This window comes from Camelus dromedarius, chromosome 34 (assembly GCF_036321535.1).
Source record: "Camelus dromedarius isolate mCamDro1 chromosome 34, mCamDro1.pat, whole genome shotgun sequence".
Classification (NCBI taxonomy): domain Eukaryota; kingdom Metazoa; phylum Chordata; class Mammalia; order Artiodactyla; family Camelidae; genus Camelus; species Camelus dromedarius.
Genome location: NC_087469.1, coordinates 1,255,306 through 1,282,280, shown reverse-complemented (window position 1 = coordinate 1,282,280; position 26,975 = coordinate 1,255,306). Strand labels below are relative to the sequence as shown.

At 41.9% G+C, this 26,975-nt stretch overlaps 1 protein-coding gene across 4 annotated transcripts in view; it reads left to right on the top strand.

The window, feature by feature from the left end:
* The first annotated feature begins 575 nt into the window (after positions 1-575).
* The window catches only part of SLC35F2 (solute carrier family 35 member F2), a 51,956-nt gene continuing 25,556 nt past the window's right edge, over positions 576-26,975 (top strand). The window contains exon 1 of one of the 4 annotated variants that reach the window (XM_064482010.1): positions 576-765. In XM_064482010.1, coding sequence (XP_064338080.1) covers positions 653-765 — 113 coding nt within the window. In that variant the 5' untranslated portion in view covers positions 576-652. The remainder of the gene's footprint in view (positions 766-26,975) is intronic. The other 3 variants (XM_064482009.1, XM_031443780.2, XM_031443779.2) reach the window with 3 other exon arrangements.

Below are 26,975 nucleotides of genomic sequence, written 5' to 3'. Positions count from 1 at the left end.
GCAAACCGAACACATCTGTAAGGAACGAGACATACCACAAAGACATGTTTCCAGGATCCTTTTAAGGATAAGAAACAATAGGATTTTACCTATGTTTTTTGGGAAAAAAGAAACAGAACTAAAGCGCCTTGTCCTTAGATGGGAAATACCTTTTATAAGTTAGTCGAAGGGAGGGAGATTCTAGGTCACGGGAGGGGGTCAGCCGATCCTCCCCAGTTAGCAAGGTTCAGGCAGTAGCTAAATGTTGGTTTAAGACACGCTGGCATAACCCCGAGTCACCTCATTTACTGATTTTAAATAAGGAGCCGTAAGAATTTGAAATGCACATTGGGTGTCACCCAAGCCTTGAAGGTCCACTGCCAAGGCGGAAAAAAAAAGGAAAAAAAAACCAGCGCCCTTTCTCCTCCTGGTCCTGGCTCCCGGAGGTGCCAGGCTGTAATCTGCAAATGTATTGTCTGGCCCCAGGGGCTTGACAGTTAATGATTTGCCGCAGACCAAGCCCGCGGGGCAGAGGAGAGAGAGGGGCGCGAGCGAGCGCGGGAGCGCGGGCGCCGGGGCGAGCCGAGCCTCCACCGGCCGCACAGGCGCCGCCTCCCGTCTTCCGGACCCGACACTTCGAGGGGTTCCGGGCGCCGGAGACCGCGGGGCTCCCATGGAGGCCGCCTCGCCGGGGGGACCCGGCGCCCCGCCGCCGCCGCAGGAGCAGGGAGCGGCGCGCGCATCGGTCGGCCTGCTGCGCCGGGTCAAGGGCAAACTCTGCACCTGGTGCGTAGGGGCCGGCGGGGCGCGCGGGGGCTCGCACGTGGCGGCCGCGCGGGCGGGGAGCTGGTCCGGGCGGCTCGACACGTGCGTCAGGGATGGTGCTCTTTCCTAGCTTTAGGAAGCGCTCGGTGCGCCTTCCCGGACCCCCCCCCCCCCTCTTAGAAATCTTGGGAATGCATTTCCGAAGATCTGGGGGACATTCACCCTGTTCGCATTGTTGGGTCGATCCCCGGGGGCCTCCCAGCCGAGAGGGGACGAACTGCCCTGGGATGCTGTGAAGGAGGGGTATCCACCCTTGGGCTTGGGAGCGGGGAGGGCTCCCCTTCCTGGCGCCGGCGCCCACCTTCCTCCGCTGCCGAGCCCGTCAGACCCGGCGGGCGATCCTCACTAACAGTTGGGTTCATCCCAAGTAAGAAATCTGGGCTGAGTTTTGTGGTGCCGCCCCGGGGTAGTCCAGAGCTCGCCTCCTTCCCGGGCCCCGCTAAGCGATGTAGCCGCCTTTGGGGCTGGGATCCAGGGAAGCCTGCTTCTGTTGTCACTGTGCTCTGCGGGAAGCGGAGAAGTGCTCCAGGGATTGGCAGCGGCCCTGGGACGGGGAGAGCATTTCTGAGGTTACTGGACGACTTGCATTCTGGAAATTCAGATAACTCAGGACCTATAAATAATGAAAGCCAACCTTTATTGAGCATTCACTGTGGCGGGTACTGTGCTTAGCAGTTTGTATGGACAACATCATTTAACCCTGAGCACTTCAGGAGATGGCACAATTGTTACCCCTACTTTGCAGGTGGAGAAACAAAGAAGGCTGGACAATTTCCCCAAGGCCGGTAAGGGGTGGCGCCTGCCAGCCCCAGTCGAAACTGGCCTTTATTACTCCTGGCCGCTGGCACCCCATGAAACACCCCATGAAAATTACATATATGAGCTCTTTTTTTCATTAAGATTTTCAGTCCCCCCTCTGGCAACTGTCCAGACACAAATTCTGGTTTGCAGTTTCTCCTTGTCTAACCCAGCAATCAGAAAAAATGCAGTTTACCAGATGTCCAATTATATGCATATAATTTATATAGAATATATAGAATTCTTTTTACATTACAAAGAGAATTTTCTGTTAAAGGTTGTGAAAACCATGTCTTAAGAAGTCATACCATTTCCAAAACTAGAACAGTAATGGTGTATGTATTTCTGTCATGTAAATAAGCATAGTTTTAAACAGATGCGTGTGGTTTAAAGGGGAAATTTGGTCAAAAATCACCTTGTATCATCCAGCTATATACAGTATGTCCTGCAGTCAAATGCTCTACCCCCTGAGCTATATATCCCTCCTTGCCTTACAGTATGTCCTGATAAAGTTAGTCATAAGTTCTCAACTGGGAGGCAGTGTGGTGTGAAGGCTAAGGGTACAGATTCTGGACTCACAGCTTGCTTGTGTGCCTCTTACTGGGTGACGTTGGGCAAGTCACTTAACTTCTCTGTGCCCCAGTTTTTCTACTTGTAGAATGGGGATAACAGTACCTATTTGTCAAGGATGTTGTGAGGATTAAGTGGCTGACTACACAGGAGTGGCAGACAGCCAGGCTCATGCTACTACTCTGCTCAGGTCAGTTGTCCCCCACCATCTGGCCCCATTCCTGGGTGATAGAAAGATGTGTTTGTTGGTCCAGGAGGTGGTAGCAACCTTGCTGATGGGGCAGAAAATATGGCAGTTCAGTTTAGCAAGACATGACAAGGATTAGCAATGAATTTTTTTTTTCTCTGAATGCTCTAATATTTTCAAAACCTGGTAATGTTTTTACCAGGAATCCCAGTCAGGAATATCTAATAGCTTCCTAAATACGAGATTTCTTCTGTCTCTGGACACCCCTTTTTTTGTACTTCCTGTGTAGATTTTCACTTTCTTCCCTGTGGTATAGCAGTTTGTGGGCATGTGACATTTCTGATAGGTGGAGTCCTTAAGAGCAAGAATCAAGTCTTTTAAATTTTTGTATTTCCCACAACCCCCCCCCCATAATGAATGAATGCCTTAAATGAATGAGTGAATGAGGGAGGACAAAGGTTCTTGAGGCTCCCTTTCCTTTCTGCCTTCCTTACATTCCTCCCTGTACTGATCTTTATTGTGAGGGTCTTGGGCTGGACTTTTTCTATTTTTTTGGTTGACAGGGCTCTTTTTTTCATTAAGATTTTCAGTCCCACCTCTGGCAACTGTCCAGACACAAATTCTGGTTAGCAGGTTCTGCTTGTCTGACCCAGCAATCAGAAAAATGCAGTTTACCAGATGTCCGGTACTCCTTACAGTCAGCATTTTAAACCCTCAGTATTACAGCTCATCCCCTAAATTTGACTTTAGCTCCATGAGTCCCCGACCGTGGCCAGGGGACCACAGGGGCTGGAGAGGGGTGGTGAGAAGATATGCTGTCCCCATATGGATAGGATGTAAAGGGATACTTTGTGACCACACAACTGTTTTTTACTCCTTTTACCAAAAGAGGTCCATAATAGTTCTTTTGGCAGTTGGGTACTAAATAGCAGGGGAAAGGTTTAGGGCCTTGACCTGGTTCTGCTTTCATTATTGAAGGGCTATATTCCAGGTAACTCAAACTCCTGATGTACCTGCCTCAGTAATGGATTGATAACTTTTCTCTGTGATTAAGAATATATGTTCACTCCATCCATAAAAGTTTATTGAGGACCTACTACATGCCAGGCACTCATGATAATGAGCTCTCGGTGTTTCCAAGTGGACTCTGCTTGTAATTAGGGCTTTTGTCATTTATTACTGTCAACTCAAATGACAAATACTATGATAGCAGGAGATGGGTTTCCAGGAGTACCTGAGGACATTTATTTAATTGTATGTATACCATCTAGCAGATTATATCCTAACACATATGCTCCAATTCAAATATGGGAAAAATAGATGTTTCTTATCATGACTGTCAAGTTTATATCTCTAGCAAAAATTAATTATTATTTCACAGTTTTATCCTTTCCCATCAAATAGATGGTAAGCTTTTTGAGGGCATAGATTTAGCACAGTGCAGGACATGTATTCATTCATTCATTCATTCTTTTATTTGACAAACCTTGACCCTCTGTGATGTTCTAGGTTCTAGACTAGTCTCTGGGCTTTTAAGATAGATAGGATATTGTTCCTGTTCTCAAGAGAGCTCATAATCTCATTATAGTAAGGAGTTATGATAAGTGCTATAGAGATGAGCACAAAGTGCAGGTGGCACAAAGGAGGCCGGAGAGCAAGTCCACCAGGGCGAGGTAGGGTTGACGAGCTTGCTAGAGAAGGTGATCAGGAATTTGAAGCAGGAGTGGGAGCCTTCCAGGTGGACTAGGTGAGGATGGACAGTGAAGGTGTAGAGATGCCAGAGAGTGCTTTGCTCAAGGACCTGCAAGTAGTTTAGTGTGAGGGGGCATGAAGGAGGAATGAACAACCGTAGTTGGTCGGTCTGCACGTGTGCTCCTTGTTATTGACTAGTACAGGGGGCCTGGCCCTTTGCATCCTCCTTTCTGCTCGTTTTCCTCATTTCAAAGGTTAAATCCCAGAAACTTTTTTTTTTTTTTTAAATGGAGGTACTGGGGATTGAACCCAGGACCCTGTGTATGCTAAGCATGTGCTCTGCCACTGAGCTATACACACCCACCCACCCCTGCCAAGGCCTGGAAACTTTTGAAGGAGTCGTTTAGTGACACTTAACTGTATGGCCTTCATCTCTTCACTCAACAAACATCTACTGAGTACTCACCATGTACACAATACATCCCTGAGCTAGGATGTAGCCCTGCTGAAGAGTAGTGTTCTGTAGTGCTAATTCAATCAAACATGTAAGTTGAAGGACCTTTCTGTGGCCTTTGCAAGTGGGGGATTAGGGAATTGTAGATCCTGCCAGTCCCCAAAATATCTCCTTCCCTCCCCCTTTTATTTGTGGGATAATTTAATTAATATCTGCCTCTTCTACTAGACTTCAGGAGGTAAGGAATCCAGTCTAGTTTTGGTCACTGTTGTGTTCTCTGCCAGGCATAGCACCTACCTTGTAAATAGATACACAGTGAACATCAGATGATTGACTAAATGAATCCTTAATTCCAAAGAGGAATTTTATAATAGATTACATCTCTTTTTTTTTTTTTTTAAATTTCCATTCAGCACTGTATGTTTGTGACCCAGTCATGTTGTTTGGTTCATCTAGACCAGTGTTTCTCAGTCTCAGGTTATTGACATTTTGGATCAAATAATTCTTTGTTCTGGGGCTGGCCTGTGTGCCCTAGGGTGTAGCAGTACCCCTGACCTCTGCCCTCCAGAGGCCAGTATAGCACTACCCCCAACCCCTTACCTGTGCGTTGACCATCAATAATCTTCCCAGACATTGTCAGGTGTCTCCTGGCGACAAAATCACCCCTGCTTGAGAACCACTGATCTAGCCTATTGCCTCTAACTGTCTGCTGCAGAGCATTCTGTGGTTCCAAGGTCCTCCAGTGACGGACACTCAGCTGGTTTCCAGCTCCCAGCCACAAACAACACTACGATGAGCATTCCCATGCATGTCCCCTTGTGCACAAGGAGACCCAATGGCTAGGCCCGGGTCCAAGTCCCTCCAGGGGACTTTAAGCAGAAGGGAGGCTATGAATCCCAGAGTGGAGAATCCTTGGGCATTACAGAACCCCTGTTGATTGCTGTGGTTCGGCACCCCTTTTCCAGGTGGTTCAGTGACCATGGCTTTATCAGCAGCTGCTCTGGGAGACGGAGCAGGCAGACTCTCCAGGTTGTAGTCCAAAAACACTAGAAGCATGGAGGGGGTGGGTGGAGGAATGGCTCCTGGCTAGCAAGCCTGAACCTTTTTATTAACTTCTCAGTGCTGCAGGGAGTTGTTAAAGGGATAGGCAGATGCAATGTAGGGGAGCGGTAAGGGTGGGCTTGAAAAACCTTTCACTTGGCCTTGGGCTGTTCTCTGCCCCAGGGTGTGGTGTGTATAGTCCTCTCCCTGCCCCCAGACCAGTCTAGACTACCTTTAGGCTATTCCTGCTTATCTCTGCCCCTTTCTTTAGGTTGATTTGGAGGAATATGAGATGGCTGCCAGTGCATATTTCTCATCTTTACAGCATTTCCAGGATATTTCTGGAGTCCACCTCCCCTTCCAATCCGTATTGTCACTGCTTCAGTTCAGGCCTTTATCATCACTTGGACTCTTGTCATGGCTTCCATCCGTGCCTCCATCTACCCTAAATGGTCTCACTACACAAGAGCCAGAAGGATGCCAAAGAAAACTGCAGGGTACCAGTAGCTGCCGCTAAGTGGGGATTGACCCTGTGTCAAGGCATCCTCCTAACATTTCATCAGTGTTTACAGAAAGTTGTTTAAGTCCCTTTGACAGCAGATAAGTAACTTGCCTTTGGGGCACATGGCTGGTGAGAGGCTGAGCTGAGATAATTTCATTTGATTTTTTTTTTTTTTCTTTTCATTTGATTCTGAACCAGACCACTTTGCTATCTCAGAAGTCTCAGTGTACCATGGTCAGGCTGAAACCTTACGGCTTCCTCCCCAGCAGCTGTTTGCCAACTGGGGGAGCTCTTGGGGTTCCCTGGGGGTTCCTGAGGGGCCATTATGGGGGCAAGTTGGGAAACAGAAGCTGGTGTGCTTCTGGGCTGGCCTCTGGCCCCCACCAAGTCTGTCACTTTGCCTGTTTTATAGACGGGCTTTTGTGTAAGATATTTGAAGAAAGGGTCTTGCAGCTAAAACAGGACTGAAGAGCCACTGGTTACTGGATGGAGCTCGAGCTGGAGCTGTTGCTTCAGCTTCTGGCTACTCTTTCCCTCTCTCCTCCCCCTCCCCTCCCCTCCCCTCTTCTTCCTCTGGACTGAAACACAATTATTACATTTTTAGTGGTCTTTATTGTGGTAAAATATACATAAAATCTATCATTTTAACCATTTTAAAGTGTATAATTCAGTGACATTGTGTTCACAGTGTTGTGCAGCCATCACCACTCTTCTATTTCTGTCAGTGGATAGAGACATCCCCAAACTGGAAAGCCCACCAAACGTGTGCGCACGCCCCCTCCAAATGTGTGGGTCCTTGACCGCTGACTGAGAAAGAATTCTCAATAGAGGAAGAGGGGCAAAGAGAAAAAAAGAGCTGCTTTTAATTGCTCAGAGAGAGAGGGAAAGAAAACCGTCGAGTGGGGAGCCGTCAGCCAGTTAGCGGGTTGAGACAGCTCCAGCCCCTGATGGGCTGTGGGGTCTTTAACTGGAAGGCTTTGCCATCATCATCTTCCTTCTGGTGGCTTCAGTCATCTGTTACTGGCTCTTTCCTCCCATGGAGCTCAGCCCTAAAGCAGGAACTTCAGCAGGAACAAAGAAGGATGCCGGGCTATGTCCTTGGAGTGAATGCAGCAGCTGTGGGTCATAAATCACCCTGTTGTAGGACTGGGTCCTCGGGATTAAGGAGCCACTTGTGGGATAAGAGAAATGTCCTGCCTTTCATCAGCCTGACACTTTCTTCCCCTTGTTGGAGGGCAGTCAGGGCCAGTCAGCCTGTCTAATCACCTCTCTCATTTCCAGAACTTGTTTATTTATCCCAAACAGAAACTCTGAACCTGTTAAACACAAACTCTGCATCCCCCATCCCCGCAGCACCTATAACCACCATTCTGCTTTCCGTCCCTATGTATTTGATCCCTTATATAAGTAGAATCATGCAATATTTGTCCTTTTGTGAGAGCTCAGGTTTCTTTCTTTCTTTTTTTTCTTTTTTTTGGATGGAGGTACTGGGGATTGAACCCAGGACCTTGTGCATGCTAAGCATGTGCTCTACCACTGAGCTATGCCCTCCCCGACTCCTCAAGGTTCTTGACATCAACTATAAGGCCCTCTGTCACTGGCCCACTTCCCTCCCCAGGCTCATGCCGCAGAGTGCCCATCTCTCAAGTGTCAGCCTGGCGTGCCTCTGAGTCCCTTGCTGTCACACACCATAGTCAGCGTCTTTCCACCTGGAGCTCCCTCCTTGAATTCTCTCCTGTCTGACCTCTTCTCTTGGCTGCTGGAAGACTCCTATAGGCATCACCGAGTCAGGCTGTCTTCTTGCCTGGCTCCTTGCCGTCTCTCTGTTGGGTGCCCTTCCTCTACACCCTTCAAGTTCCTGTTTCCTGGCTCATTGCATTCACCATACTGTGATGTAAAAGGTCGTTTTCACTAGCCAAGCTTGCTTATAAGTTTGGGTAAGTTTATAAAAAAAGCTATAAAACTTCCTTATATTATTGCTTACTGAGGAGCTTCAGAGAAAATGAATCATTTCACGCAGGTGAATTTCACAGATAACTTACGACTCACTCATTGAAAGTATTAAAATTTACTTTTAAATCCAATTAAATGGCACTGTTTATGCAATGGGTTACTTCTGTTAATTAATTTATTCATAATTTGGGGCAACAGTTCTTCAACATTTATTTGGTTTATGTCAAACAACTTTCTAAGGTAGGCTAACTCACTGAATTACTTAGTGGGTCCATTTGCAAATAATCCTGGAGATTTTACCAGGAAAAAAGCCCCTATTATTTAGAAGTCTTCATGGCATATTTAACACAGGTATATGAGACTGCTCACCTTTGAATCAATAAAGTGCATTCAACCCTTTTATCACCTTTTCTTCATCATTGAGGATCATTATTATGAACTTTAATTATTTTGCTGACTAGTAGGCTGCTCAGAGACTATTTAAGTTAACTTTTTGTCTTATTTTTTTCTGACTTTTTTCTCACAGTTGTCACACATGATTTTTTCTGTGTTACTGGGCATATCTCTGAAAGTCTGCATTCTTTCTAAATTATAACGTCTAAACTCTTAACACTGTAGATGCCAGGTAACTCAGTTTCTCAGAATTGCTTGTGGTTAAAGTATAAATAGTCCCTGTGGAAAGATTTAAATGTTTTTTTATTTTAATAAATTATAAAAATTTGAAGCCCACAGATTTTGGAGACTTGCGGGGAGTGGAATGGTTACAGGAATCTGTGTTAATTAAAGTCATCAGATAAGTGATATGTCACAAAAACTTGGTTATTTATGTTAATGATGCAGAGAAAGATTCTATAAAAAACCACCTTTGAGCCCCAAACTTCTCTCTAGTCATTCCTTGGAAACCAGAGTATTTACAAGATGTGTCTACGCAGTTTCTTTGGTCCCAACAAATCCTACTGAGAGCTTGAGGCCGTGTGATTTAGAGCTCCCCAGAGTAGGACTGTGCAAAAGAGTTTAGAAGAATATATTTCTTAAGCTTTTCACAGTGGAATCAAGCCAGAGATTAAAAAAATTAATAATAAGCCAATTTTTGTTGAGCAAACTTTACTTAGTATACCGAGGGCAACCTCAGTATTCCAGGACGTCATGTGAATTTATTGTAATCCTGACAATAAAACTCTGCAGTAAGTATTACTATCACCGCCGGCCACACTGGGCACATTTGGAAGCTGAGAGCTTAAGTCTTCTTCCCGGGCAGGATTAGTCACACAGTAGTAAGGAAGGCAGCCAGGTCTCACTCCTCCCCCAAGTCAGTCTGGCCCCAGAGCCTGGGCTCCTGCCTCTTGTGAGCCGGGCAGCAAACAGAAAAAACAGGCCTTGGACAGTTTACCCCCTGAGGTTTTTGTTTTGTACTGTTTGTATCCCCAGGGGTTCCAGAGAGTATATAAATTCACAGGATAAATGTAATGCTCTTCCTGGAGCATCATTTATTTTAGATTCCAGTTGCATGGAAGTGGATTAATCGTCATTCCTGGCTCATGCCACCTTTTCACCGTTGGCCCGTGAATAAGTTAGTTTTTGTTTTTTTGATGCAGTAAGTTCCCATACACCCCCAGCCCTAGAGCTGGAGTCGTGGTGGTAATTTTCATCTATCTGTTGGTCATCCCCTATTCCATCTCCTTTCTTCTCCAACCAAAGATGATCACCATCCTGAACCATCCTTTCACCATTTCCCTGCTCTCTTTTTTTTTTAAACAAAAATTATGACATGTTCACTTGTGCATTCTGCTTAAATGTAACTCTTGGTTTATAAATGATCTAACTGAACCTTATAGAATCATGCTGATTGTGGCAGCAGCAAGGAACACGATTAAAAGTGTCTGCAAAAGTCAAGGGCTGGGTCAGAAACAGGAAAGGGAGAGAAAAGGCTCAGAGGCCCCTCAGGTGAAGGTTCGTTGCCAGTGGCCCCTTGCTCTCATTTTTATGTAGTTTTGTACTTCTATATATTCCTTAAAAAAAGTTTATTATTATTATTATTTTTATTATTTTACCTTTTAAAAAAGGATATCATGCTGTTTATAATCTGCTGGGATTTATTTACCCCTCTTTATCCCATTGCTAGGATTCACCCATATTGTTGCCTGGTGCTGCGAAACACTCCCTTTTGCTCTGTAAAATATTCTTTTCTGTGATCATATCACACTTTATCCATTCATTCTGCTTGTAGTCATTTGGGCTTTTCCCCATGTGTTCTGCAGTACAGGTGAACAGGACTTCCAGGAACATTTTTTCCATGTCTCCTGTTGATCACGGGGAAGAGCTTTTGTGCACACAGGCACATATACATAAGTCTAGGAGCTGGATTATAGGGTGTGCGGTTGTTCAGCGTCATAAAATAATGTCAGACTTCTTCCAAAGCAGTTGTATCAGTTTTCACTCCCACCAGCCGAGTATGAGAAATCCTGTGAAACAAGTATCCTTTTAAACACTTGGTATTATAAGACTTTAACATTTTTGACAGTCAAATAAATGTAGAAAAGTATCTCTTAATTTGCATATCTGTGATCACGAATGGAGTTATGTCTCTGTGTGTGTTTATTGGCCTTACTGGTTTCCACTTTTGAGACATACCCGTATTTCCTGTGAAATACTCATCTTATGTGATTACTTTTAGGTTGAGAGTCGTTGAGAGTTGGCAGGTGTAAATTGGGAGCAAATGAAGCAGATTAAGGCGGGGAGTGAGCTTTTCTGGTTTGAGGCCTGTGGAGTGTTGAAAGGCTAACATGACTCACAGGAAATCTCCCTTACGCCTCCGTTTCCCTCCCCGGCCCAGGCCCAGGGAACTTCCTAATTCAGGCTTAGACTCCTCTTTTCTTTTGGTGCCTGGTTGGTGTTGGAATAGAATATTGGTTTGATCGTTACAGAGAAATCCAGCTCACCACTGCTGTATGTGAAAAAGAGGATTTATGACTTCACAGAATTCAAGGAGGGTTAAAATGCCAAGCCACAGACAGCAGAGACGCAGCTGGAGCCAGGAACCCAAACCACAGCGGGGTTCCCTGCCCGTCCCTTTATTTGTGCGTTGTTTTATTTCACTTGTGTGCTGTCAGTTTCATCCTTCTAACTGCAGACCAGTTGTCTTCATTTGAGGATTACATTTTACAGTTCAGATCACACGAAACAAAGCAAAACAAACCCTCAGGTTTTGAAATCTGTATTTTCGTTTTGATGACCCACAAGGGATGTACATTTAGATTTTCCAATGGTTAAAAAAAGAAAGTTCTTCAAATCTTCCTATTCAGCCTCGGCCTCAGTGGGCAGGCAGTGTAAGGAATTTAAAGTTTTATGGGCGTGGCTTCTTGGCTGCCTGTTGAGAACAGGGTTGGTCTGTTTTCTTTCATGCCTTTGCCTGACTGGGCCCAGCAGAGACAGGGTTTGTACGTCTGTCCCAGGGTCATAAACTCTAGTCATCCAGACTCTGGAAACAGCAGCGCCCCATTACCCAATACCAGTCCCATCCTTCTGAATCTGCCCTTCTCCCATCCCTGCACCCAACTTGTTGGTCCTCCTGGAGCTCCTCTTCCTGGCCTTTGGGGTGTGTTCCCATTGGTGCCCTTCTTAGAATTCTCACGCAAGTTCTGGTGGGGGGAGGACCCTGAAGGTAGACGTCACATCCTCTGCATACTGCCCACATTTCAGTGCTGTCCGCCACCACCCCACCCCCACCCCCGGTAGGCTGTAGGACTCGCTTCTTTGACCTGAGTCCAAAAAGAAGAGGTGAGTTGAATGAATATGTGTTTCATACTTTCTCACTGCAGTCAATCAAAACTTGGAGGACGGGGGAGGGTATAGCTCAAGTGGTAGAGCACATGCTTCGCATGCACAAGGTCCTGGGTTCACTCCCCAGTACCTACATTAAAACAAACAAACCAACCTAATTTCCTCCTTCCCCACAAATTTATATATATATATAAATTGGAAGACAGAGGAAGGATATCATAAATAGATTTTATGTCCTCTTTCTTATTTTCATTAGAACACTCCTTGTTAAAATAATTAATTGTAGAACATATAATCAAATGGGTATGTTAATGCCCCTTGTCAGAGATTCTGGGTAATTTGTATCAATTGATCTCCTTGTAACATTTCATAATCCTCAATTATATATTTTATTCTTGTTCTTATCAGGGAGGCAGTGTATAGGATGGGAAAAATACAAACTTACTAGTTGTCTGACCTGAGGCAAGTTACTTAACTCTTCTGAGCAGCTAAAACCCAGTTTCTCACCTGTTGGATTGTACTTGTGATCCCCTTCTCACAAGAGGTTTTGTGAGATTTAAAAGAAATGACATATGTAAGCACTTAGTATGGCTCCTGGCACAGTTATTTTTATTAAGCCACCTCACTTTTGTTAGGATAATAAGGATTTTTTTGAGTCCCTAATGGATGCTGGTACTGTCACCCCCAACCATGGTTTCAGTTACACGTGGACAACTGAGGTCTGAAAATATTAAAGGAAAATTCCAGAAATAAACAACTCATAAGTTCTAAATTGCGTGCAGTTCTGAGTAGCGTGATGAAGTCCTGTGCCCTCTGCTCCATCCGACCTGGGGCTTGAATTGTCCCTTTGTCCAGCGAGTCCTGCCCGTTCGTCACTTAGTAGCCATCTTGGTTATCAGATCGACGGTGCTTGTGTTCATCCAAGTCACCCTTATTTTACTTAAAAATGACCCCCAAGTGCAAGAGTAGTGATGTTGGCAATTTGGATACACTGCAGAGAAGCCATAAAGTGCTTCCTTGAATTGAAAAGGTGAAAGTTCTCTACTTAAAAAAAAAAAAAAAAGACTGCTGAGATTGCTAAGATCTACAGTAAGAATGAATCTTTTATCCGTGAAATTGTGAAGAAGGAAAAAGAAATATGCTGGTGTTGCTGTCACACCTCAAACTGCAGAAGTTATGGCCGCAGTGCATGTTAAGTGCTTAGTTAAGATGTTTCCATCTTTGCACCCTAAGGTATTTTGAGAGCGAGAGATCACATTCACGTAACTTTTATTGTAGTATGTTGTTATAATTGTTTTATTTTATTATTACTGTTGCTAACCTCTTAACTGTGCCTCATTTATAAATGAAACTTTATCCTAGGCATGTATGTATAGGAAAAAACATAGTATACATAGGGTTGGGTATGACCTGCGTTTTCAGGCTTCCACTGGGGTTCTTAGAACGGACCCCTGTGATTGCAGTGGTTACTGTACTTCCAGTGCACCAGTGGGCTTGGGCTGCCCTTCGGGTTTTGCAATATTGGACAAGTTGTTTAACATCTTGTGCCTCAGTTTCTTTATCTATAAATAGCAATAAAAATAGTACCTACCAATCATAGAGCTGTTGGGAGGATTAAAGAAATTAGGACTATGACATTGTGAAATTGTTAGAACTGTGCTTGGTATATAGTGTGCACTCAGTAAGTGTTAGATATTGTCATTATTGTTACTGTAAACAATAACAGGGTAACAGTAGTAATAGTAGTAGTAACAGTAACAATGATAATAACAGTAGTAGATATTGTGTGGATATATATATAAAAGGAGGAGGCACAAAAATACCCATGGCACAGTTTCCGGGTTTGTAATCTAGTGATGCAAATGAAACAGACACGTATGCCCCAGACAGAATGTAGACGACGGGAAGGGGGCTCACGGTGCAGATGCCGCAGAAATGGGAAGGTCATCATTCTGGAACCAGGGACCTTTCTTACTTTCTTCCCACAATTATTTCCTTCTCATAGCAGAGCAGAATAGAAAGAACACAGGCTTTAGAATCTTATTTGGATTTTCATCCACTATTACTGTTTATTTGCCATATGAACTTGGTTCAAGGACTTTGAGCTTCGGCAAAATGATACCCACATTTTAAGGTTGTGTGAAAATCCAGTAAGTGACTATCTGTAGAAGCTTGGTACAGGGACTGGCTCTTGTCTCCCTTTTATTGCATAGAGGATGACATGTATTAAAACATGTATTAACGTGTTTCCCCTGTATTCTTGACTATCTGTGAGTCATGCAGGACATGATATGTGAGAGGATTTACAAGTTTTACTTTTTTTTGGTTTGCATAAAGCTAGTTTGATGGTTTCTGGCTTGATGGCGTGGTTTTGTGTTCTTCCTAGCAAATCATGAAATTGTTTTAACCCAGGATGGCTCCTGATCAGCTTTGCCTGCAGTTACTTAATAGGCCTATTTTTTTTTTTTTTTTTTGGTATTCATCCTTTTTTTAAATTGAAGTGTAGTTAATTTACAATGTTATTAGTTTCAGGGGTGCAGCAGTGTTTCAGTTATATATATGTGTATATATGTGTGTGTATTTATATGTATTATTTTTCATATTCTTTTCCATTATAGGCTGTTACAAGATACTGACTATAGTTCCCTGTGTTAATATAGTAGGTCCTTTTGTTTAATAGGCTTTTTATTTGATGTGATTATCTTGAACTAAGGCCATTTATTGAGATGAATGTAAATAGTTATAACATTATGATTCAAGTATTGCTTTATTTTTTAATTTTATTTAAAGATTTTTTTTGGCAGGGCAGGTAATTCGGTTTGTTTGTCTGTTTGTTTGTTTATATTTGTTACTGGAGGTGCTGGGGATTGAACCTAGGACCTTGTGCATGTACTACTGTGCTATATCCACCACCTCAAGTATTGTTTGAAAGTGTCCTATGCAGCTAAGATGACTTGTTGTGTTAGTTTTCTATTGCTGTCATAACAAATTACCACACATTTAGGGACTGAAAACAACACAGATTTATTATCTTTCAGTGCTGCAGGGAGGAATCCGACCCAGGACTCCCTGGGCCAGAAGCAAGTTGTCAGCAGGGTTGTGTTCTTTCCTGGAGGCTCTAGGGAGAGTGGATTTCTCTGACTTTTTCAGTTGCTAGAAGGTGCCTGCACTCCTTGGCTTATGGCCCCTTCCCCTATCTTCAAAGCAACCTTGCATCTGGCTTGTCTGCTGTAGGCATACCTCCCTCAAAAACAGCTGGGAAAGGTTCTTCCTTTCTTTCTTTTCAAGGAAGAACCTTTCCCAGGTCCTTTTTTTTTTTTTTTTTAATCAGAAAGAGTAGCTTTTTAATGTATAATAAATGATTTAGTACAGAAGTCAGGTTTGTCTTCAGATGAGAAAAATGTTAAACAAAATACAAACTAAACAGCATCCCAGGATCAGTCTTATTGTGCTGAAGCACACACGTTACGGCGTTCCCCTGGTACGTCACGGTTTTGAAATTATGTGGGAAAACCATTCCCAATAAATCATTTACACAAAATTCAAGCAATCTGTTCAAGAACTGGTTGCGGGGCTCAGTTCAAAGAAGTGTTATGCATCTTACACTGAACTTAAGCACTTAGCTGTTACAAGGAGCATCACTGTAACCTCACATCCTCAAGTACCATCCATGTTATGAATCCAAGCCAGTCCAGGGGCAGGGTGTTAGAGAATGTGGTTCACTAATGGAAACGCCTACAATTCAATTTAAAATTTCTAACTCAAACAAGATCTAAACATAAGTTCTCCTTTATTTTTGTGATTTTAAATGCCCTTTTGGTTTATTGAGTAAGCTGAATGCATTTCTTGGTAAATATTACCACTGGACAAAGGATCTAAATGTTGAGGTTTTACTAAATCAAAGTTTTAAGTTGATATAATGTTCCTACTAAATCATGTTTCAATTAGATCTTTCCAATATCAGGGAGAAAATGAAAGACAAGGCGCTTAGCTGTAATCACATCTGCAAAGTCCCTTTTGCCATGGAAAAGGAAAAAGCTGTTTTTTCCTAAACTCAATACTTCTGACATCAAATGTGTGTGGGGTTTTCTCACATCAACCAATTCTTCAACTCTCCAGACACGATTGGGGGTCCAACAACTTAGTTACGGCACCAACTACCTGGGGTTAGTGCAGACCCTGCAGATTAAGGGCTCAATCCCACAAGATTGGCTCCCCCTGCCAACGACCCCCCCCCCCCAATTTCAGACAACAGTCGAGAGTCCTAGGTTGTCACCTGGTACTTCTGATTGACCAGCTATAAAATCAGAGGTTTCCATGACCTCCTCCTTGGGTTTGATAATTTGCTAGAGCATCTCACAGAACTCAGGAAAAGTTTACTTATTAGATTACCAGTTTATTATAAAAAGATACAACTCAGGGACAGCTGGGTAGAAGCTATGGAGGAGGGCACGTGGATGTTCCATGTCCTCTGCAAGCAACTCACCCCCCCAGCACCTCAGTGTGTTCACCAGCCTGGAAGATCGCTGAATCCCTTGGTTAGGGTTTTTAATGAATGCTTTGTTATGTACTCATGAGTGATTAACTCATCCCCAGCTCCTCTCACCTCCCCAACGGTGGAGCTGAAGGTTCTAGTCCTCTAGTCAAAAATAGGAAAAGATTGTTTTTTTCCTTGTTAAGTTTTATGAGCTGTTTATATGTTCTGAAGATCAAGTCTTTGTCAGTTTTATCTTTTGCAAATATTTTCTCCCTTCCCGTAGGCTGTCGTTTTGTTTTGTTTATGGTTTCCTTTGCTGTGCAGAAGCTTGTTAATTTAATTAGGTCCTATTTTAACTTTTGCTTTCATTTCATTCATTGCCTGGGTAGACTGCTCAAGGAGAACATTGCTGAGATGTATGTGAGATAATGTTTTGCCTATGTTTTCTTCTAGGAGATTTATTGTGTCTGGTCTTTTGTTTAAGTCTTTAAGCCATTTTGAATTTATTTTTCTGTAAGGTGTGAGGGAATGTTCTAACTGCATTGATTTACATACAGCTGTCCAGTTTTCCCAATACCATTTGCTGAAGAGACTGTCTTTATTCCACTGTATGTTTTTGCCTCTTGTCGAAGATTAATTGACCAAAAGTTTGTGGGTTCATTTCTGGGCTCTCTATTCTGTTGCATTGATCCATATGTCTGTTTCTGTACCAATACCATGCTGTCTTGATGACTGTAGCTCTGTAATGTTGGGAAGGGATAGACCGAGAGTTAGAGATTTGCAGATACTGACTGCCGTATATAAAAATAGATAAAAATGTTTATACTATATAGCACAGGGAAATATATCCAAGATCCTGTAGTAGCTCACAGTGAAAAAGAATATGAAAATGAATATATGTATATTCATGTATGACTGAAGCATTGTGCTGTACACCAGAAATTGATATAACATTGTAAACTGACAATAACTCAATAAAAAAAAAAGTACAAAAAAAAAAATAAGGAAATAACATTTAAAAAAATAGCAAAAGGTGCTCCTTTCACTCTTATCATTTAGGAACTTACAAGGGTTTTTTAGGATCTAATCAGAAACCAAGACTAAAGTATGTATTTCTTATGTCAAGATAACACCATGCTAAGTGACCTGTTCACAGGTTCCAGGGTACTACGGCATGAACAGCATTTTGGGAGAGACGTTATTCTGTCTGCTACATTTGGTGATGGAATCTAAATTTGGTTCCAATAAGAAAAACAGCTGTAGAGCCCAAAGACCACCTGGATGCTGGTAGTAATGTAAGCAGTAATTCGTAAAATGTCAAGGGAACCTTTTCTCAACTCATCTAACCCACTTTTTGCACATAGTCAGTGTTTGAAATAATCAATCAGGACTTGCTAGACTCTTTCCAAATTGTGCCACAGGTTTGAAGGAGACTTGGGAGCTGCTAATTTCTTTGGATGAGCTGCATCTCTGGGCTCCAGTCATGCTGGAGAGTTCACATAACCGTTCCCTCTGCTGGGACTGTAAGCAGATAGGGTAGGGGGGTCCCTGGAAGAGGGAGAAGTAGGCATGGCTTTCTTGACACAAGAGAAGTCCATTTGAGGCCTAAGCCATTTTGTGATCTAAGCCTGGCCACAGTGCCCTTGAACAGGTCTCAATACTTAGTGATCTTAAGGGAACAAAAGAACAAATGACTGTTATGGGCAAAAGAAATAACAGTAGCAAAGAATCAATCAGTTACAAAGAATCCCAATTCTGTTTCAGCGGTAATGATTAGCCTGAAGTGCATTCTTGGGCTGTTTTGCAAAAACTCAAACCCCGCCCCCCGCTTCAACCACCAGCTCAACTGGAACTTAAGGAATGGTGATGGTCACCTTTTCTGACCCTCGTGATTTCGGTCAGCTGAAGATTGGACTCTGTCAGTCTTTGTCCCAGTTCTGTGCTGAATTTGCCTCTTCTCAGCCCCTTCATGAATATGCATGTTTCCTTAGCTTCCCACTTCCCCAGTTTTGCTGTTGGGAAGACACTGCTTTGGGAAAGATACCTGATGTTCTCCTTACTCGCTGCAAGTAATAAATTCTTCCTTCTCCAGCTCTTTGGCTCGGTTGTGTGTTTTGGCTTGACACCCACTAAGAGGTGAACCCAGTTATTGGCTAAAAGGACAGGAGTTCCTATTGCCTTTCTCTTAACCTGAACAACTTGACTTCATTCTTCAAGTGTCCGATGAAATGTCACTTCATGAGGAAGGCCTTGCATGAAATCTCGGGTTAGGCCAGGTCCCATCCCAGGTGTTTCTTTACTGTTTTCTTCGCTGCTCTGTTGTGAATTCCACGAGGGCAGGGTCTTCTATCTACTGTTTTTCTATATTCGCAGAGCCTGGCACAGTGTCAGGAACTAAAAAAAAAATATTTAGTGAATTGAAAAGGGTATCATTAAGAAGATGGTAATAAAGGTCACTGTGGGCTGTTGGAATTGGCGGCCAGATTGGACGATTTCCACTAAGCAGCCTCCAGGCAGGAGTGGTGTACCACTGCAAAGGCCACCCCTCTCCTGGAAAGAGACACAGGTACAAGCTTGATTTGATCATCCCCGAGAGAGATCGGCTTCCTCGGAAATGATGCCCCTCAAGGGGCTATTCTCTCCCTACACTTCTCTCCTTGTGGGAGGATATGTGTGTGTGTGCGTGTGCGTGTGTGTGTGTTTCTGCTTAACTCTAACTTTCTAGAGGATTTGATATTGGTAACCTCCTCTTTTATTGGCTCTGCGGAGTGATACTGTGATGATCAAAGCTGCCAGGTAATTTGCACCCCGGATGTGCTGACTGACACCTGTGATTTCCCCAAATGTGGAAAACTCGATTGTGTAATTTGTGGTAACGGGGGACTGCGTTCGTGCTTTCCGGGGTGGTGGTGGGGAGCTGCCAGGTACTGTAGAAGGTTGTATACTTCAGTAGTGTGCCCAGGATTTATTAAATGGATTTGGCATGTGTTAGGTTATATTTGCACACGAAATTCCCCAGTAAAATGTAAAATAATTACAATTCTATGAACGATTTAATTCTATGCAAACCAAGTCCGCAGTTATTATGGAATATTTTATCTATTAGAAAAATATATGGGAAAATATAATATTGAAGTCATAGTCAATGACCAGGTAAGAAGTCAAGCATGTGTAGGAAGAGATGGCATTAGAATTATCCAACCCGTATTTTTGCAGCTTCATCCGTTTTCATCAAATATTTGGTTAGAGGGGAAAAAAGAAGAGTTGGCTCCTCTATTTTGAAGTTATTTGAACAGAATCAGGCAGGAGGGAACCTCAGGGCTTAGCAGAAGCACTCCACTTACTGTAGGGGTTTGTATTTTGTACCCAGTTCTGCCACTTTTGAACAGCAGCAGTTAGGTGACCCTTGTCAGCTCTCTCAGTCTCGGTTTTTTCGTCTGTAACTCTACAGCACTGTCCTATGGATAAAAAAATCAAATAAGAGAGGGTATAGAGAAGATTTTGTAAATTGTGAGGCACTATAAAAAACATAAAGTAAGGTACTCTGATGGGGTCCATTAGCATGAATGTAATAAATAAATAAATAAAACGTGACGATGATGGATGCCCCACTGTGAATCCAGGGAGCTTGAAGCCAGCAGTTCGGAACCTTGATTCGTCAGCTGAGAATCGAAGGTCATAAGGAGGCTGGGGGAAGAACAGAGGACAGAAGGCAAGCTGTGAGTCCAAATTAGCACAGGATTAAAGGGAGGCTTCAAACAAATCTTCTAATGTTATCCTGCATGCTCCCTTTTTGGTCCCTTCACTTTCCAGGTTTTTAAAGAAAGAACATAGATTTTTTTTTCAAAAGATAGATTTCCCATTGTTAGAAAAACTTGGTATGTGCCAAATGGATAAAGAAGAAAACAACAAAAGTCCTATTATCTCACCCAGATTGTCCATCAATTTTAAGCCTCAGTCAGGTAATTTGATCCACTGACCAACCTAGTCACTGACTTCTTATGTCTTCCAATAGCATTTCCTTTGGCTCTAGGCCCTCTCTTGTTTCTGCAGAGTCAGACTAGAATGAGACAGTTTTCAGGAACTAACAGAGTTGTAAAGGCCCAGAGGCTGAAGTTCATTCTGGTTGAAAACATCCTGAGTTACGACTAAGGTGACTGGATGTAATCCGGTGGGTTACTTCTTGGATCTAGACCCATGCTAAGCTTGTCCTTCTCCAAACTTCTGTTGTAATCGTCATAGAATGCCACCAGATTGGTTAACTCCCCCCTCCCCTGCTAGTCTGAGAAGTTCAAGATGACATAGAGTGAAGATGAGTAGAGGAAAATGTTTTGTCAATTTCAAAGTGTTCTATTCCATTATTCTGTATAGTAGTTATACATACAAGAAAATATAATGGATGTTATCATTTTGGGGGGCAATTTTTAGACAGGCTTGCTTCATTACTTCATTAAATAACAGACTCTGGTTTTGGCAAAACTTTATGAACCGGCTTCTAGCGCTGTAGATAAGAACGCTGATATCTGAGCTTCTAGGTTCCTGTTCCTTGGTGAAATTTTCCACCTCTGTTGTATCTGGAACATCCCAGTTCATTTGGGGGTGATCCGGCTGTAGATAAAGTGGCTCTTGCTGTTGAGACTTAGATTTCAAATGTATTCATTAATAATGAGAACTGCCACTGTTAAATTTGACAGCTGGCTACAGTAAGATCATCCCAACTGAAAAATTCTCCTGGGAGTTACAAGACCTGGCATTGTTTGGTGACTCTAGAACAGAGGACAGAAGAAAGTGCGTCTTCCCTGACTTCACGAAGTCCCTTCTTCTGCTCTTAGTAGCTGGCTCCTGAGCGGTGAAGATCGACTCCTGAATGGACTCTTGCCCCTGTATAGGACTAAAGAAACTGTAATAACTTGGCAAGTTTCCTTTTTCTAGAATTTCTGTTACCCGGCAGAGCAGACCATGATCACTCTGTCCCATTTCAATATCCATTGCAACTTAGTTCACATTTTCATTTTGAAGCTGAACGCTTTCTGGTGGTGTTTGGGCTGACACGTTTCCGAGTTACACCGCAGAATGATTTCTTTCTGTAGCCCATAAATTGTTCCCTCTGCTGCAGGCAGGCTTCAGAAAGGACTCTTCCTCTTGTGGCAGTTTCACCTTTGCAACAATTCAGCCAGCTCATGATGATTCATGTACTGGATAAATAAAGATGAATAGGACCTTGTTTCTGACTTTCAGGAGCTTCTAACCTGCCTGGGGAGCCAGACACATCCTGAGCACAGTGCGAGACATTGCATTAGATCAGCAATCTTTAGGGTTTTCCTTCTTTATACACCCCTTTCATTACTTCTCTACCAGGAATTACGTATTTAGAAACTCCTCTAAATTGCATTTGCTAAGTAATAACACATTTCGTTTTCTCTCTCTTTTTTAGCTAATCAGACACTAAAGCTTCTGATTAGCAAGAGGAAATGAGTGGTACCACACTTGGGTGGTATAATTATAGCTGCAAGTAAGTAAATGGGATGTTTTGGTTTGTCTGAACAGGCTTATCACGGGTAAATGTAGGCTTTCTGCTAGGCTTAAAAAAAAAACCCAAAACTTATGGGAACGTTTAAATAAAAGTAGAGACTGTGACCTACTGTGATGTACTTTTTGTCCAGTTTCGAAAACTATCAACTCATCTTATTTCATTCATATTTCTCCAGTTCACTGCTTCTGGATTACCTTAAAGTAAATTTTAAACATCATTATAATTTCATGCATAAGTATTTCAAATATTAATCTCTATAAGGACTTAAGAAACATAGTCATAATACCATTATTCCACCAAAACATTAACAATAATTCCTTACTATCACATCTCTTGTCCATGTTCAAATTTCCCCAATTATAATTTTTAAAATAGTTTGTTTAAACTAAGATGCACATAAGGCCCATACAGTTCAACAGGTTGTTTTGTCTACATTTCTTTCTTCTATACGTTTCCTCTTCCTCCTGCTCTTTTTTCTTGCAGTTTATTTATTTATTTTTTTAATTGAAGTATAGTAGGTTTATAATATTGTGTTAGTTTCTGGTGTACAGCAAAGTGATTCATACATATATATATATTCTTTTCCGTTATCAGTTATTACAGCATATTGAATATAGTTCCCTGTGCTGTACAGTAGGACCTAGCTGTTTATCTATTTTATACATAGTAGTTTGTTTCTGCTAATCCCAAACTCCTAATTTATCCCTTCCCATCCACCTTTCCCCTTTGGCAACCATAGTTTGTTTCCTATATCTGAGTCTGTTTCTGTTTTGCAAATAAGTTCATTTGTATCATATTTTAGATTCCACATATAAGTGATATCATCTGATATTTGTCTTTGACTTACTTCACTTAGTATAACAATCTCTTGGTCCATCCATGTTGCTGCAAATGGCATTATTTCATTCTTTTTTATGGCTGAGTAGTATTCCATTGTATTTTTATACCACATCTTCTTTATACATTCATCTGTTGATGGACATTTATGTAGGTTGCTTCCACGTCTTGGGTACTGTAAATAGTGCTGCTATGAACATTGAGGTACATGCATCTTTTCGAATTATAGTTTTCTCTGAATATATGTCCAGGAATGGGTTATATGGTAACTCTATTTTTAGTTTTTTAAGGAACTTCCATACTGTTTTCCACAGTGGCTGTACCAATTTACATTCCACCAGCAGTGTAGGAGGGTTCCTTTTTCTCCACACCCTCTCCAGCATTTGTCATTTGTGGACTTTTTAGTGATGGCCATTCTGACTCGTGTGAGGTGATACCTTGTTGTAGTTTTGTCTTGCATTTTTCTCTCGAAGTTTATTTTTGAAGAAACAGTTCATTTGTTATAGAGAGCTTTCCACATTCTGGGTTTTGCTGATTGTATCATTCTGATAGGTTTACAGTATTTCCTTCCCAGAATAATGTTTTTAAATGCATAAGATAAAATACATAGGCTTGTAATGGAAACCACTTACATCTATTTAGATATTAAACTATTAAAAACACATGGTGATGTTAATATATGTGCTTCTTTTCTTAAAAAAACACACAGTAAATAACAAGATCTCACAATGGGTCTTTAACTACCATAATTTTAGAATAGTAATGATATCTTGAAATTCCAGTAATGGTTGTTATATGATATGAAAATACCTATATTCTTTGGCAGCAAAGTCACAGGTTACTACTATAATTTGTTACCTGCATTCACCATTGAAGGGAATGTTAAAATTCAGTTTAATGTTACTGAAGATCAGGATGTATTTTTTTTCCATCCAAGTTTCCCAGAATATTTTCATGGACCTGATCCATGGACCCCCGTTAAAAATCGTGTGGTCCTACATTTTTGGCAAGACTCTTTCATAGATATTGTGTACTCCCTTCGGGAGGTGTATGATGTTTGCTTGTCCCCCCTTTTGTTATATTAGGAGCTCTTGAGGTTTATTGCCTAGATTCATTATTTTATTAGGGGTTGTAAAATGACATTCTATTTCTGTCATTCCATTTTTATTTCTTGTACATGTATTTCTACAAGGACAAACTCCCTGCCATCAGCTCAGTGTAATTTATATAGAAAGGGCAGGATAAATGTTTGCTTCTTCCCCTCTGTTTACCAGTTTTCAAAATAGTGGGTTGGTTCATTGGCATCCTCCAAGGATGGCCAATGAGTTTTATTTCTTTTTTTTAATACTCTTTTTTTTTTTTCTTGGTGGGGGAGGTAATTAGGTTTATCTGTTTATTTATATTTAGAGGAGGTACTGGGGATTGAACCTAGGACTTCATGCATGCTAAGCATGCGCTCTACTGCTTGAGCTATACCCTCCCCCCCACTGAGTTTTATTTCTTTTTAATTGTAAGTATTGCTATTATTTCATGGATTTAAACACATTGGAGGCATTTCAATCCATGTAGTTGTTCTTACTGATGCCTAGAAAGTCTTTTTGTTACAACCCCACTAAGTCTTTCATAGCTTTCTCGCCACTTGTGACAAAATGGTCCAGGCTTATTTGTACATTTCTTGCCCCAAGTCTGAAGTCAGCCGTTGTCCAAGGAGCCCGAGTTCTTTTTAGTGGGAAATAGTGTTCTGTCGCCCCGTTCGAGGCATACTGGGGTGTTCATGATTGCTGATTGGTTATAGCTTCAGAGTTTTTCAGTGGACAGTCATAGGAAATATATTAAAAAATATAAAATGCCCTTTGAGTTAATCCTAACTTTATTAAAAGTTCAGAGCCCTAGAATTTTTCACATAACTTCTTCAGTCTTAACATCTTCATCTCCTCTTTCCTGTACCGAAAATCAGTACATTAATACAGTTTCTTGTTTGCTTTGATCCACAGTTTGCACACGCAATCTCAAAATAACAGCAACACCACCTCCAAATAGTTTAAGACATTTTACAATTCTCACTGTTCCTATGGTATGTTCTGCTAGGAATGTACTGTCAAGTTAGTGTGTTTTAAAGTCACTTGAAATAATTCCTTTCTCTTTGGTTTTGCCATCAACTTAAAACATCCTTATGTTCATTTAAAATTTTGTTGTTAGGTTTACAGGTAGCTTTTTTTAAATTTCATTTTTGTTTTATAATTATGTAAGATAAATCTATAAAACGAGACGTATTCAGACATAATATACCTCTTACTTTTTCTCTCTCCTGACCTGTAGGTAACTTTAAGAACAGTTTTCATTTTGTGTTTCCATTTTAAAATACTAGATACAGGTAAATGTTTACATTCCAGACCCATTTTCCTCCACATTTGCTTCTTTTTTTAGTATATCCTGGCAGTCATTTTATAAAGTACACAGAGATATTTGCTTTGCTTTTTGTAGCTGCACAGCCCTCCTTAGTGCTTATTAAGCTCGTCCCCTATTGTTAGATATACAGGTTTTTTCTTTCGAATTTTACTATTTTAAATAGCGCTTCAGTGAATAGCCTATATATACACCTTTTGTATTTTTGCCAGGTTATCTTTGGGATAGATTCCTGGAAAAGTTACTAAAATTGCTAGAAATTGCACCCCCCCCCCCCCGCCATAAAGACTGTATCCTTTTGCATTCTTACCAGCAATGGTCAGAAGTACTGTTAAGCTTTCTAAAGGGTCAGAAACAGCTTCTGAATAACTCACAGATTGCTGTCACCAGCTCCATGGATTCCTAGAGCTGAGAAATCTCAGAATTGGAAGCACCGCCCTGGGGCCTTGCAACTGAAAGTGTAGCCCAGGAACCAGCATCACAGGCATCCTCGGAGAGCTGGTTTGAAATGCAGAGCCTCAGTTTCTCTCCAAACCTACTGAGTCAGCATGTGCGATTTAACAAGGTCCTCGGGTGCCTGGTGGCACATTTAAGATTTGGAAGCTGTGGTCAGAGCTGTGCTCATCAGCCCTGTAACTGCCAGCCACACGGGCTGTTTACATGCAAATGAATTACAGCGAAATAAAGTGAAAACTTCCGTTCCTCCTTCAGACTACTAGCCACATTTCAAGTGCTCAAGAGCCACTTTTTAAACATTTCCAGGAACTTCTGCTGCACAGGACTGGCCCTTGGCCACACCCGTCCAGTGTGGGAGTCTCTCACCACATGGCTCTTTTGATGTAAATCATAGTCACATAACGTTAAAATTCAGTTCTTCATTCAAGTGCTTAATTGCTCCATATGGTTACAGGCTGCTGTATCGGTTGGTTCTACAGAAGGTTTCCATCATCACAGAGAGTTCTACTGTACAGTTCTGGTCTAGAGGTTTCCAAAAGGCTGTGTGAGCCAGAGGAAGGAAGGAAGGAAGATCCGCGGGGTGCCTAAGGTGCATGGCACTGCACACAGGTTGTATCAATCAACCCTTAAGCCATAGAAGTGGTATTATGTCCATTTAAAAAAAAACCAGTTCTGACAGGCTAACTTATTCAACTTCGTAATACTGAGAGAAGGGGTTAGGCCCTCTGATTCAAAGTCTAGAGTTTTTCCCACTATGTCAGAAGAGTATTCCTTTCCCAAAGGTTATATTTGGGGTGAGATGTCTACCAGCCTTTTATAAAACAAAACAAATGGCAAGAACCACTGTTTTTTCACTTGCCTGCACTTGTTCCCCTTTTCCATGTTTTGAATTTAAATCCAGACCCCAGTTTTGTCTAAGCATATAATTCCTTCTGCTGTAACATTCCTTGAGTTCACTTCTGAGGGTTTCTTATCTGTAGTGTTTGTCCCCCTTGCCTTTTAGCATTACAGCATCTCGATAATTAATTGCAGCATTTATTCATTCATTTAATGAACACCGAGCTCCTCCAAGGTCAGTAAGACATAACCCAGCGGGGAAAAAGATTGCCTTTCCTTACTTACCTTCCTTTTGAGGCAATCGTATGTACCTCTACCCTTTTATTCTTTGAAATTTGGCTCTCTTGGCCACTTTGAGTTTTGAATACGCCTTTATTACATCACAATGTGAGTTCTTCAACACTGCTAGCTACTTGTGCTTGTTAGAATTAGATGATACACTAATGGCTAAATTTTTGAGTCACACAAACGTAGATAAGGAAAGGATATAACAGATCAGCAAGACTGCTATTCTTTGTGTGCGTGGACAGGGGGAAGAAAGGGTCAAGACTGCCTGGAAAATGTAACCAAAGGATGAGACACTTGATCACTATTGAAAGAAGAACTGTCATGTATTTTCTAGCTTCCTGTCTAATTTACCCATAGATA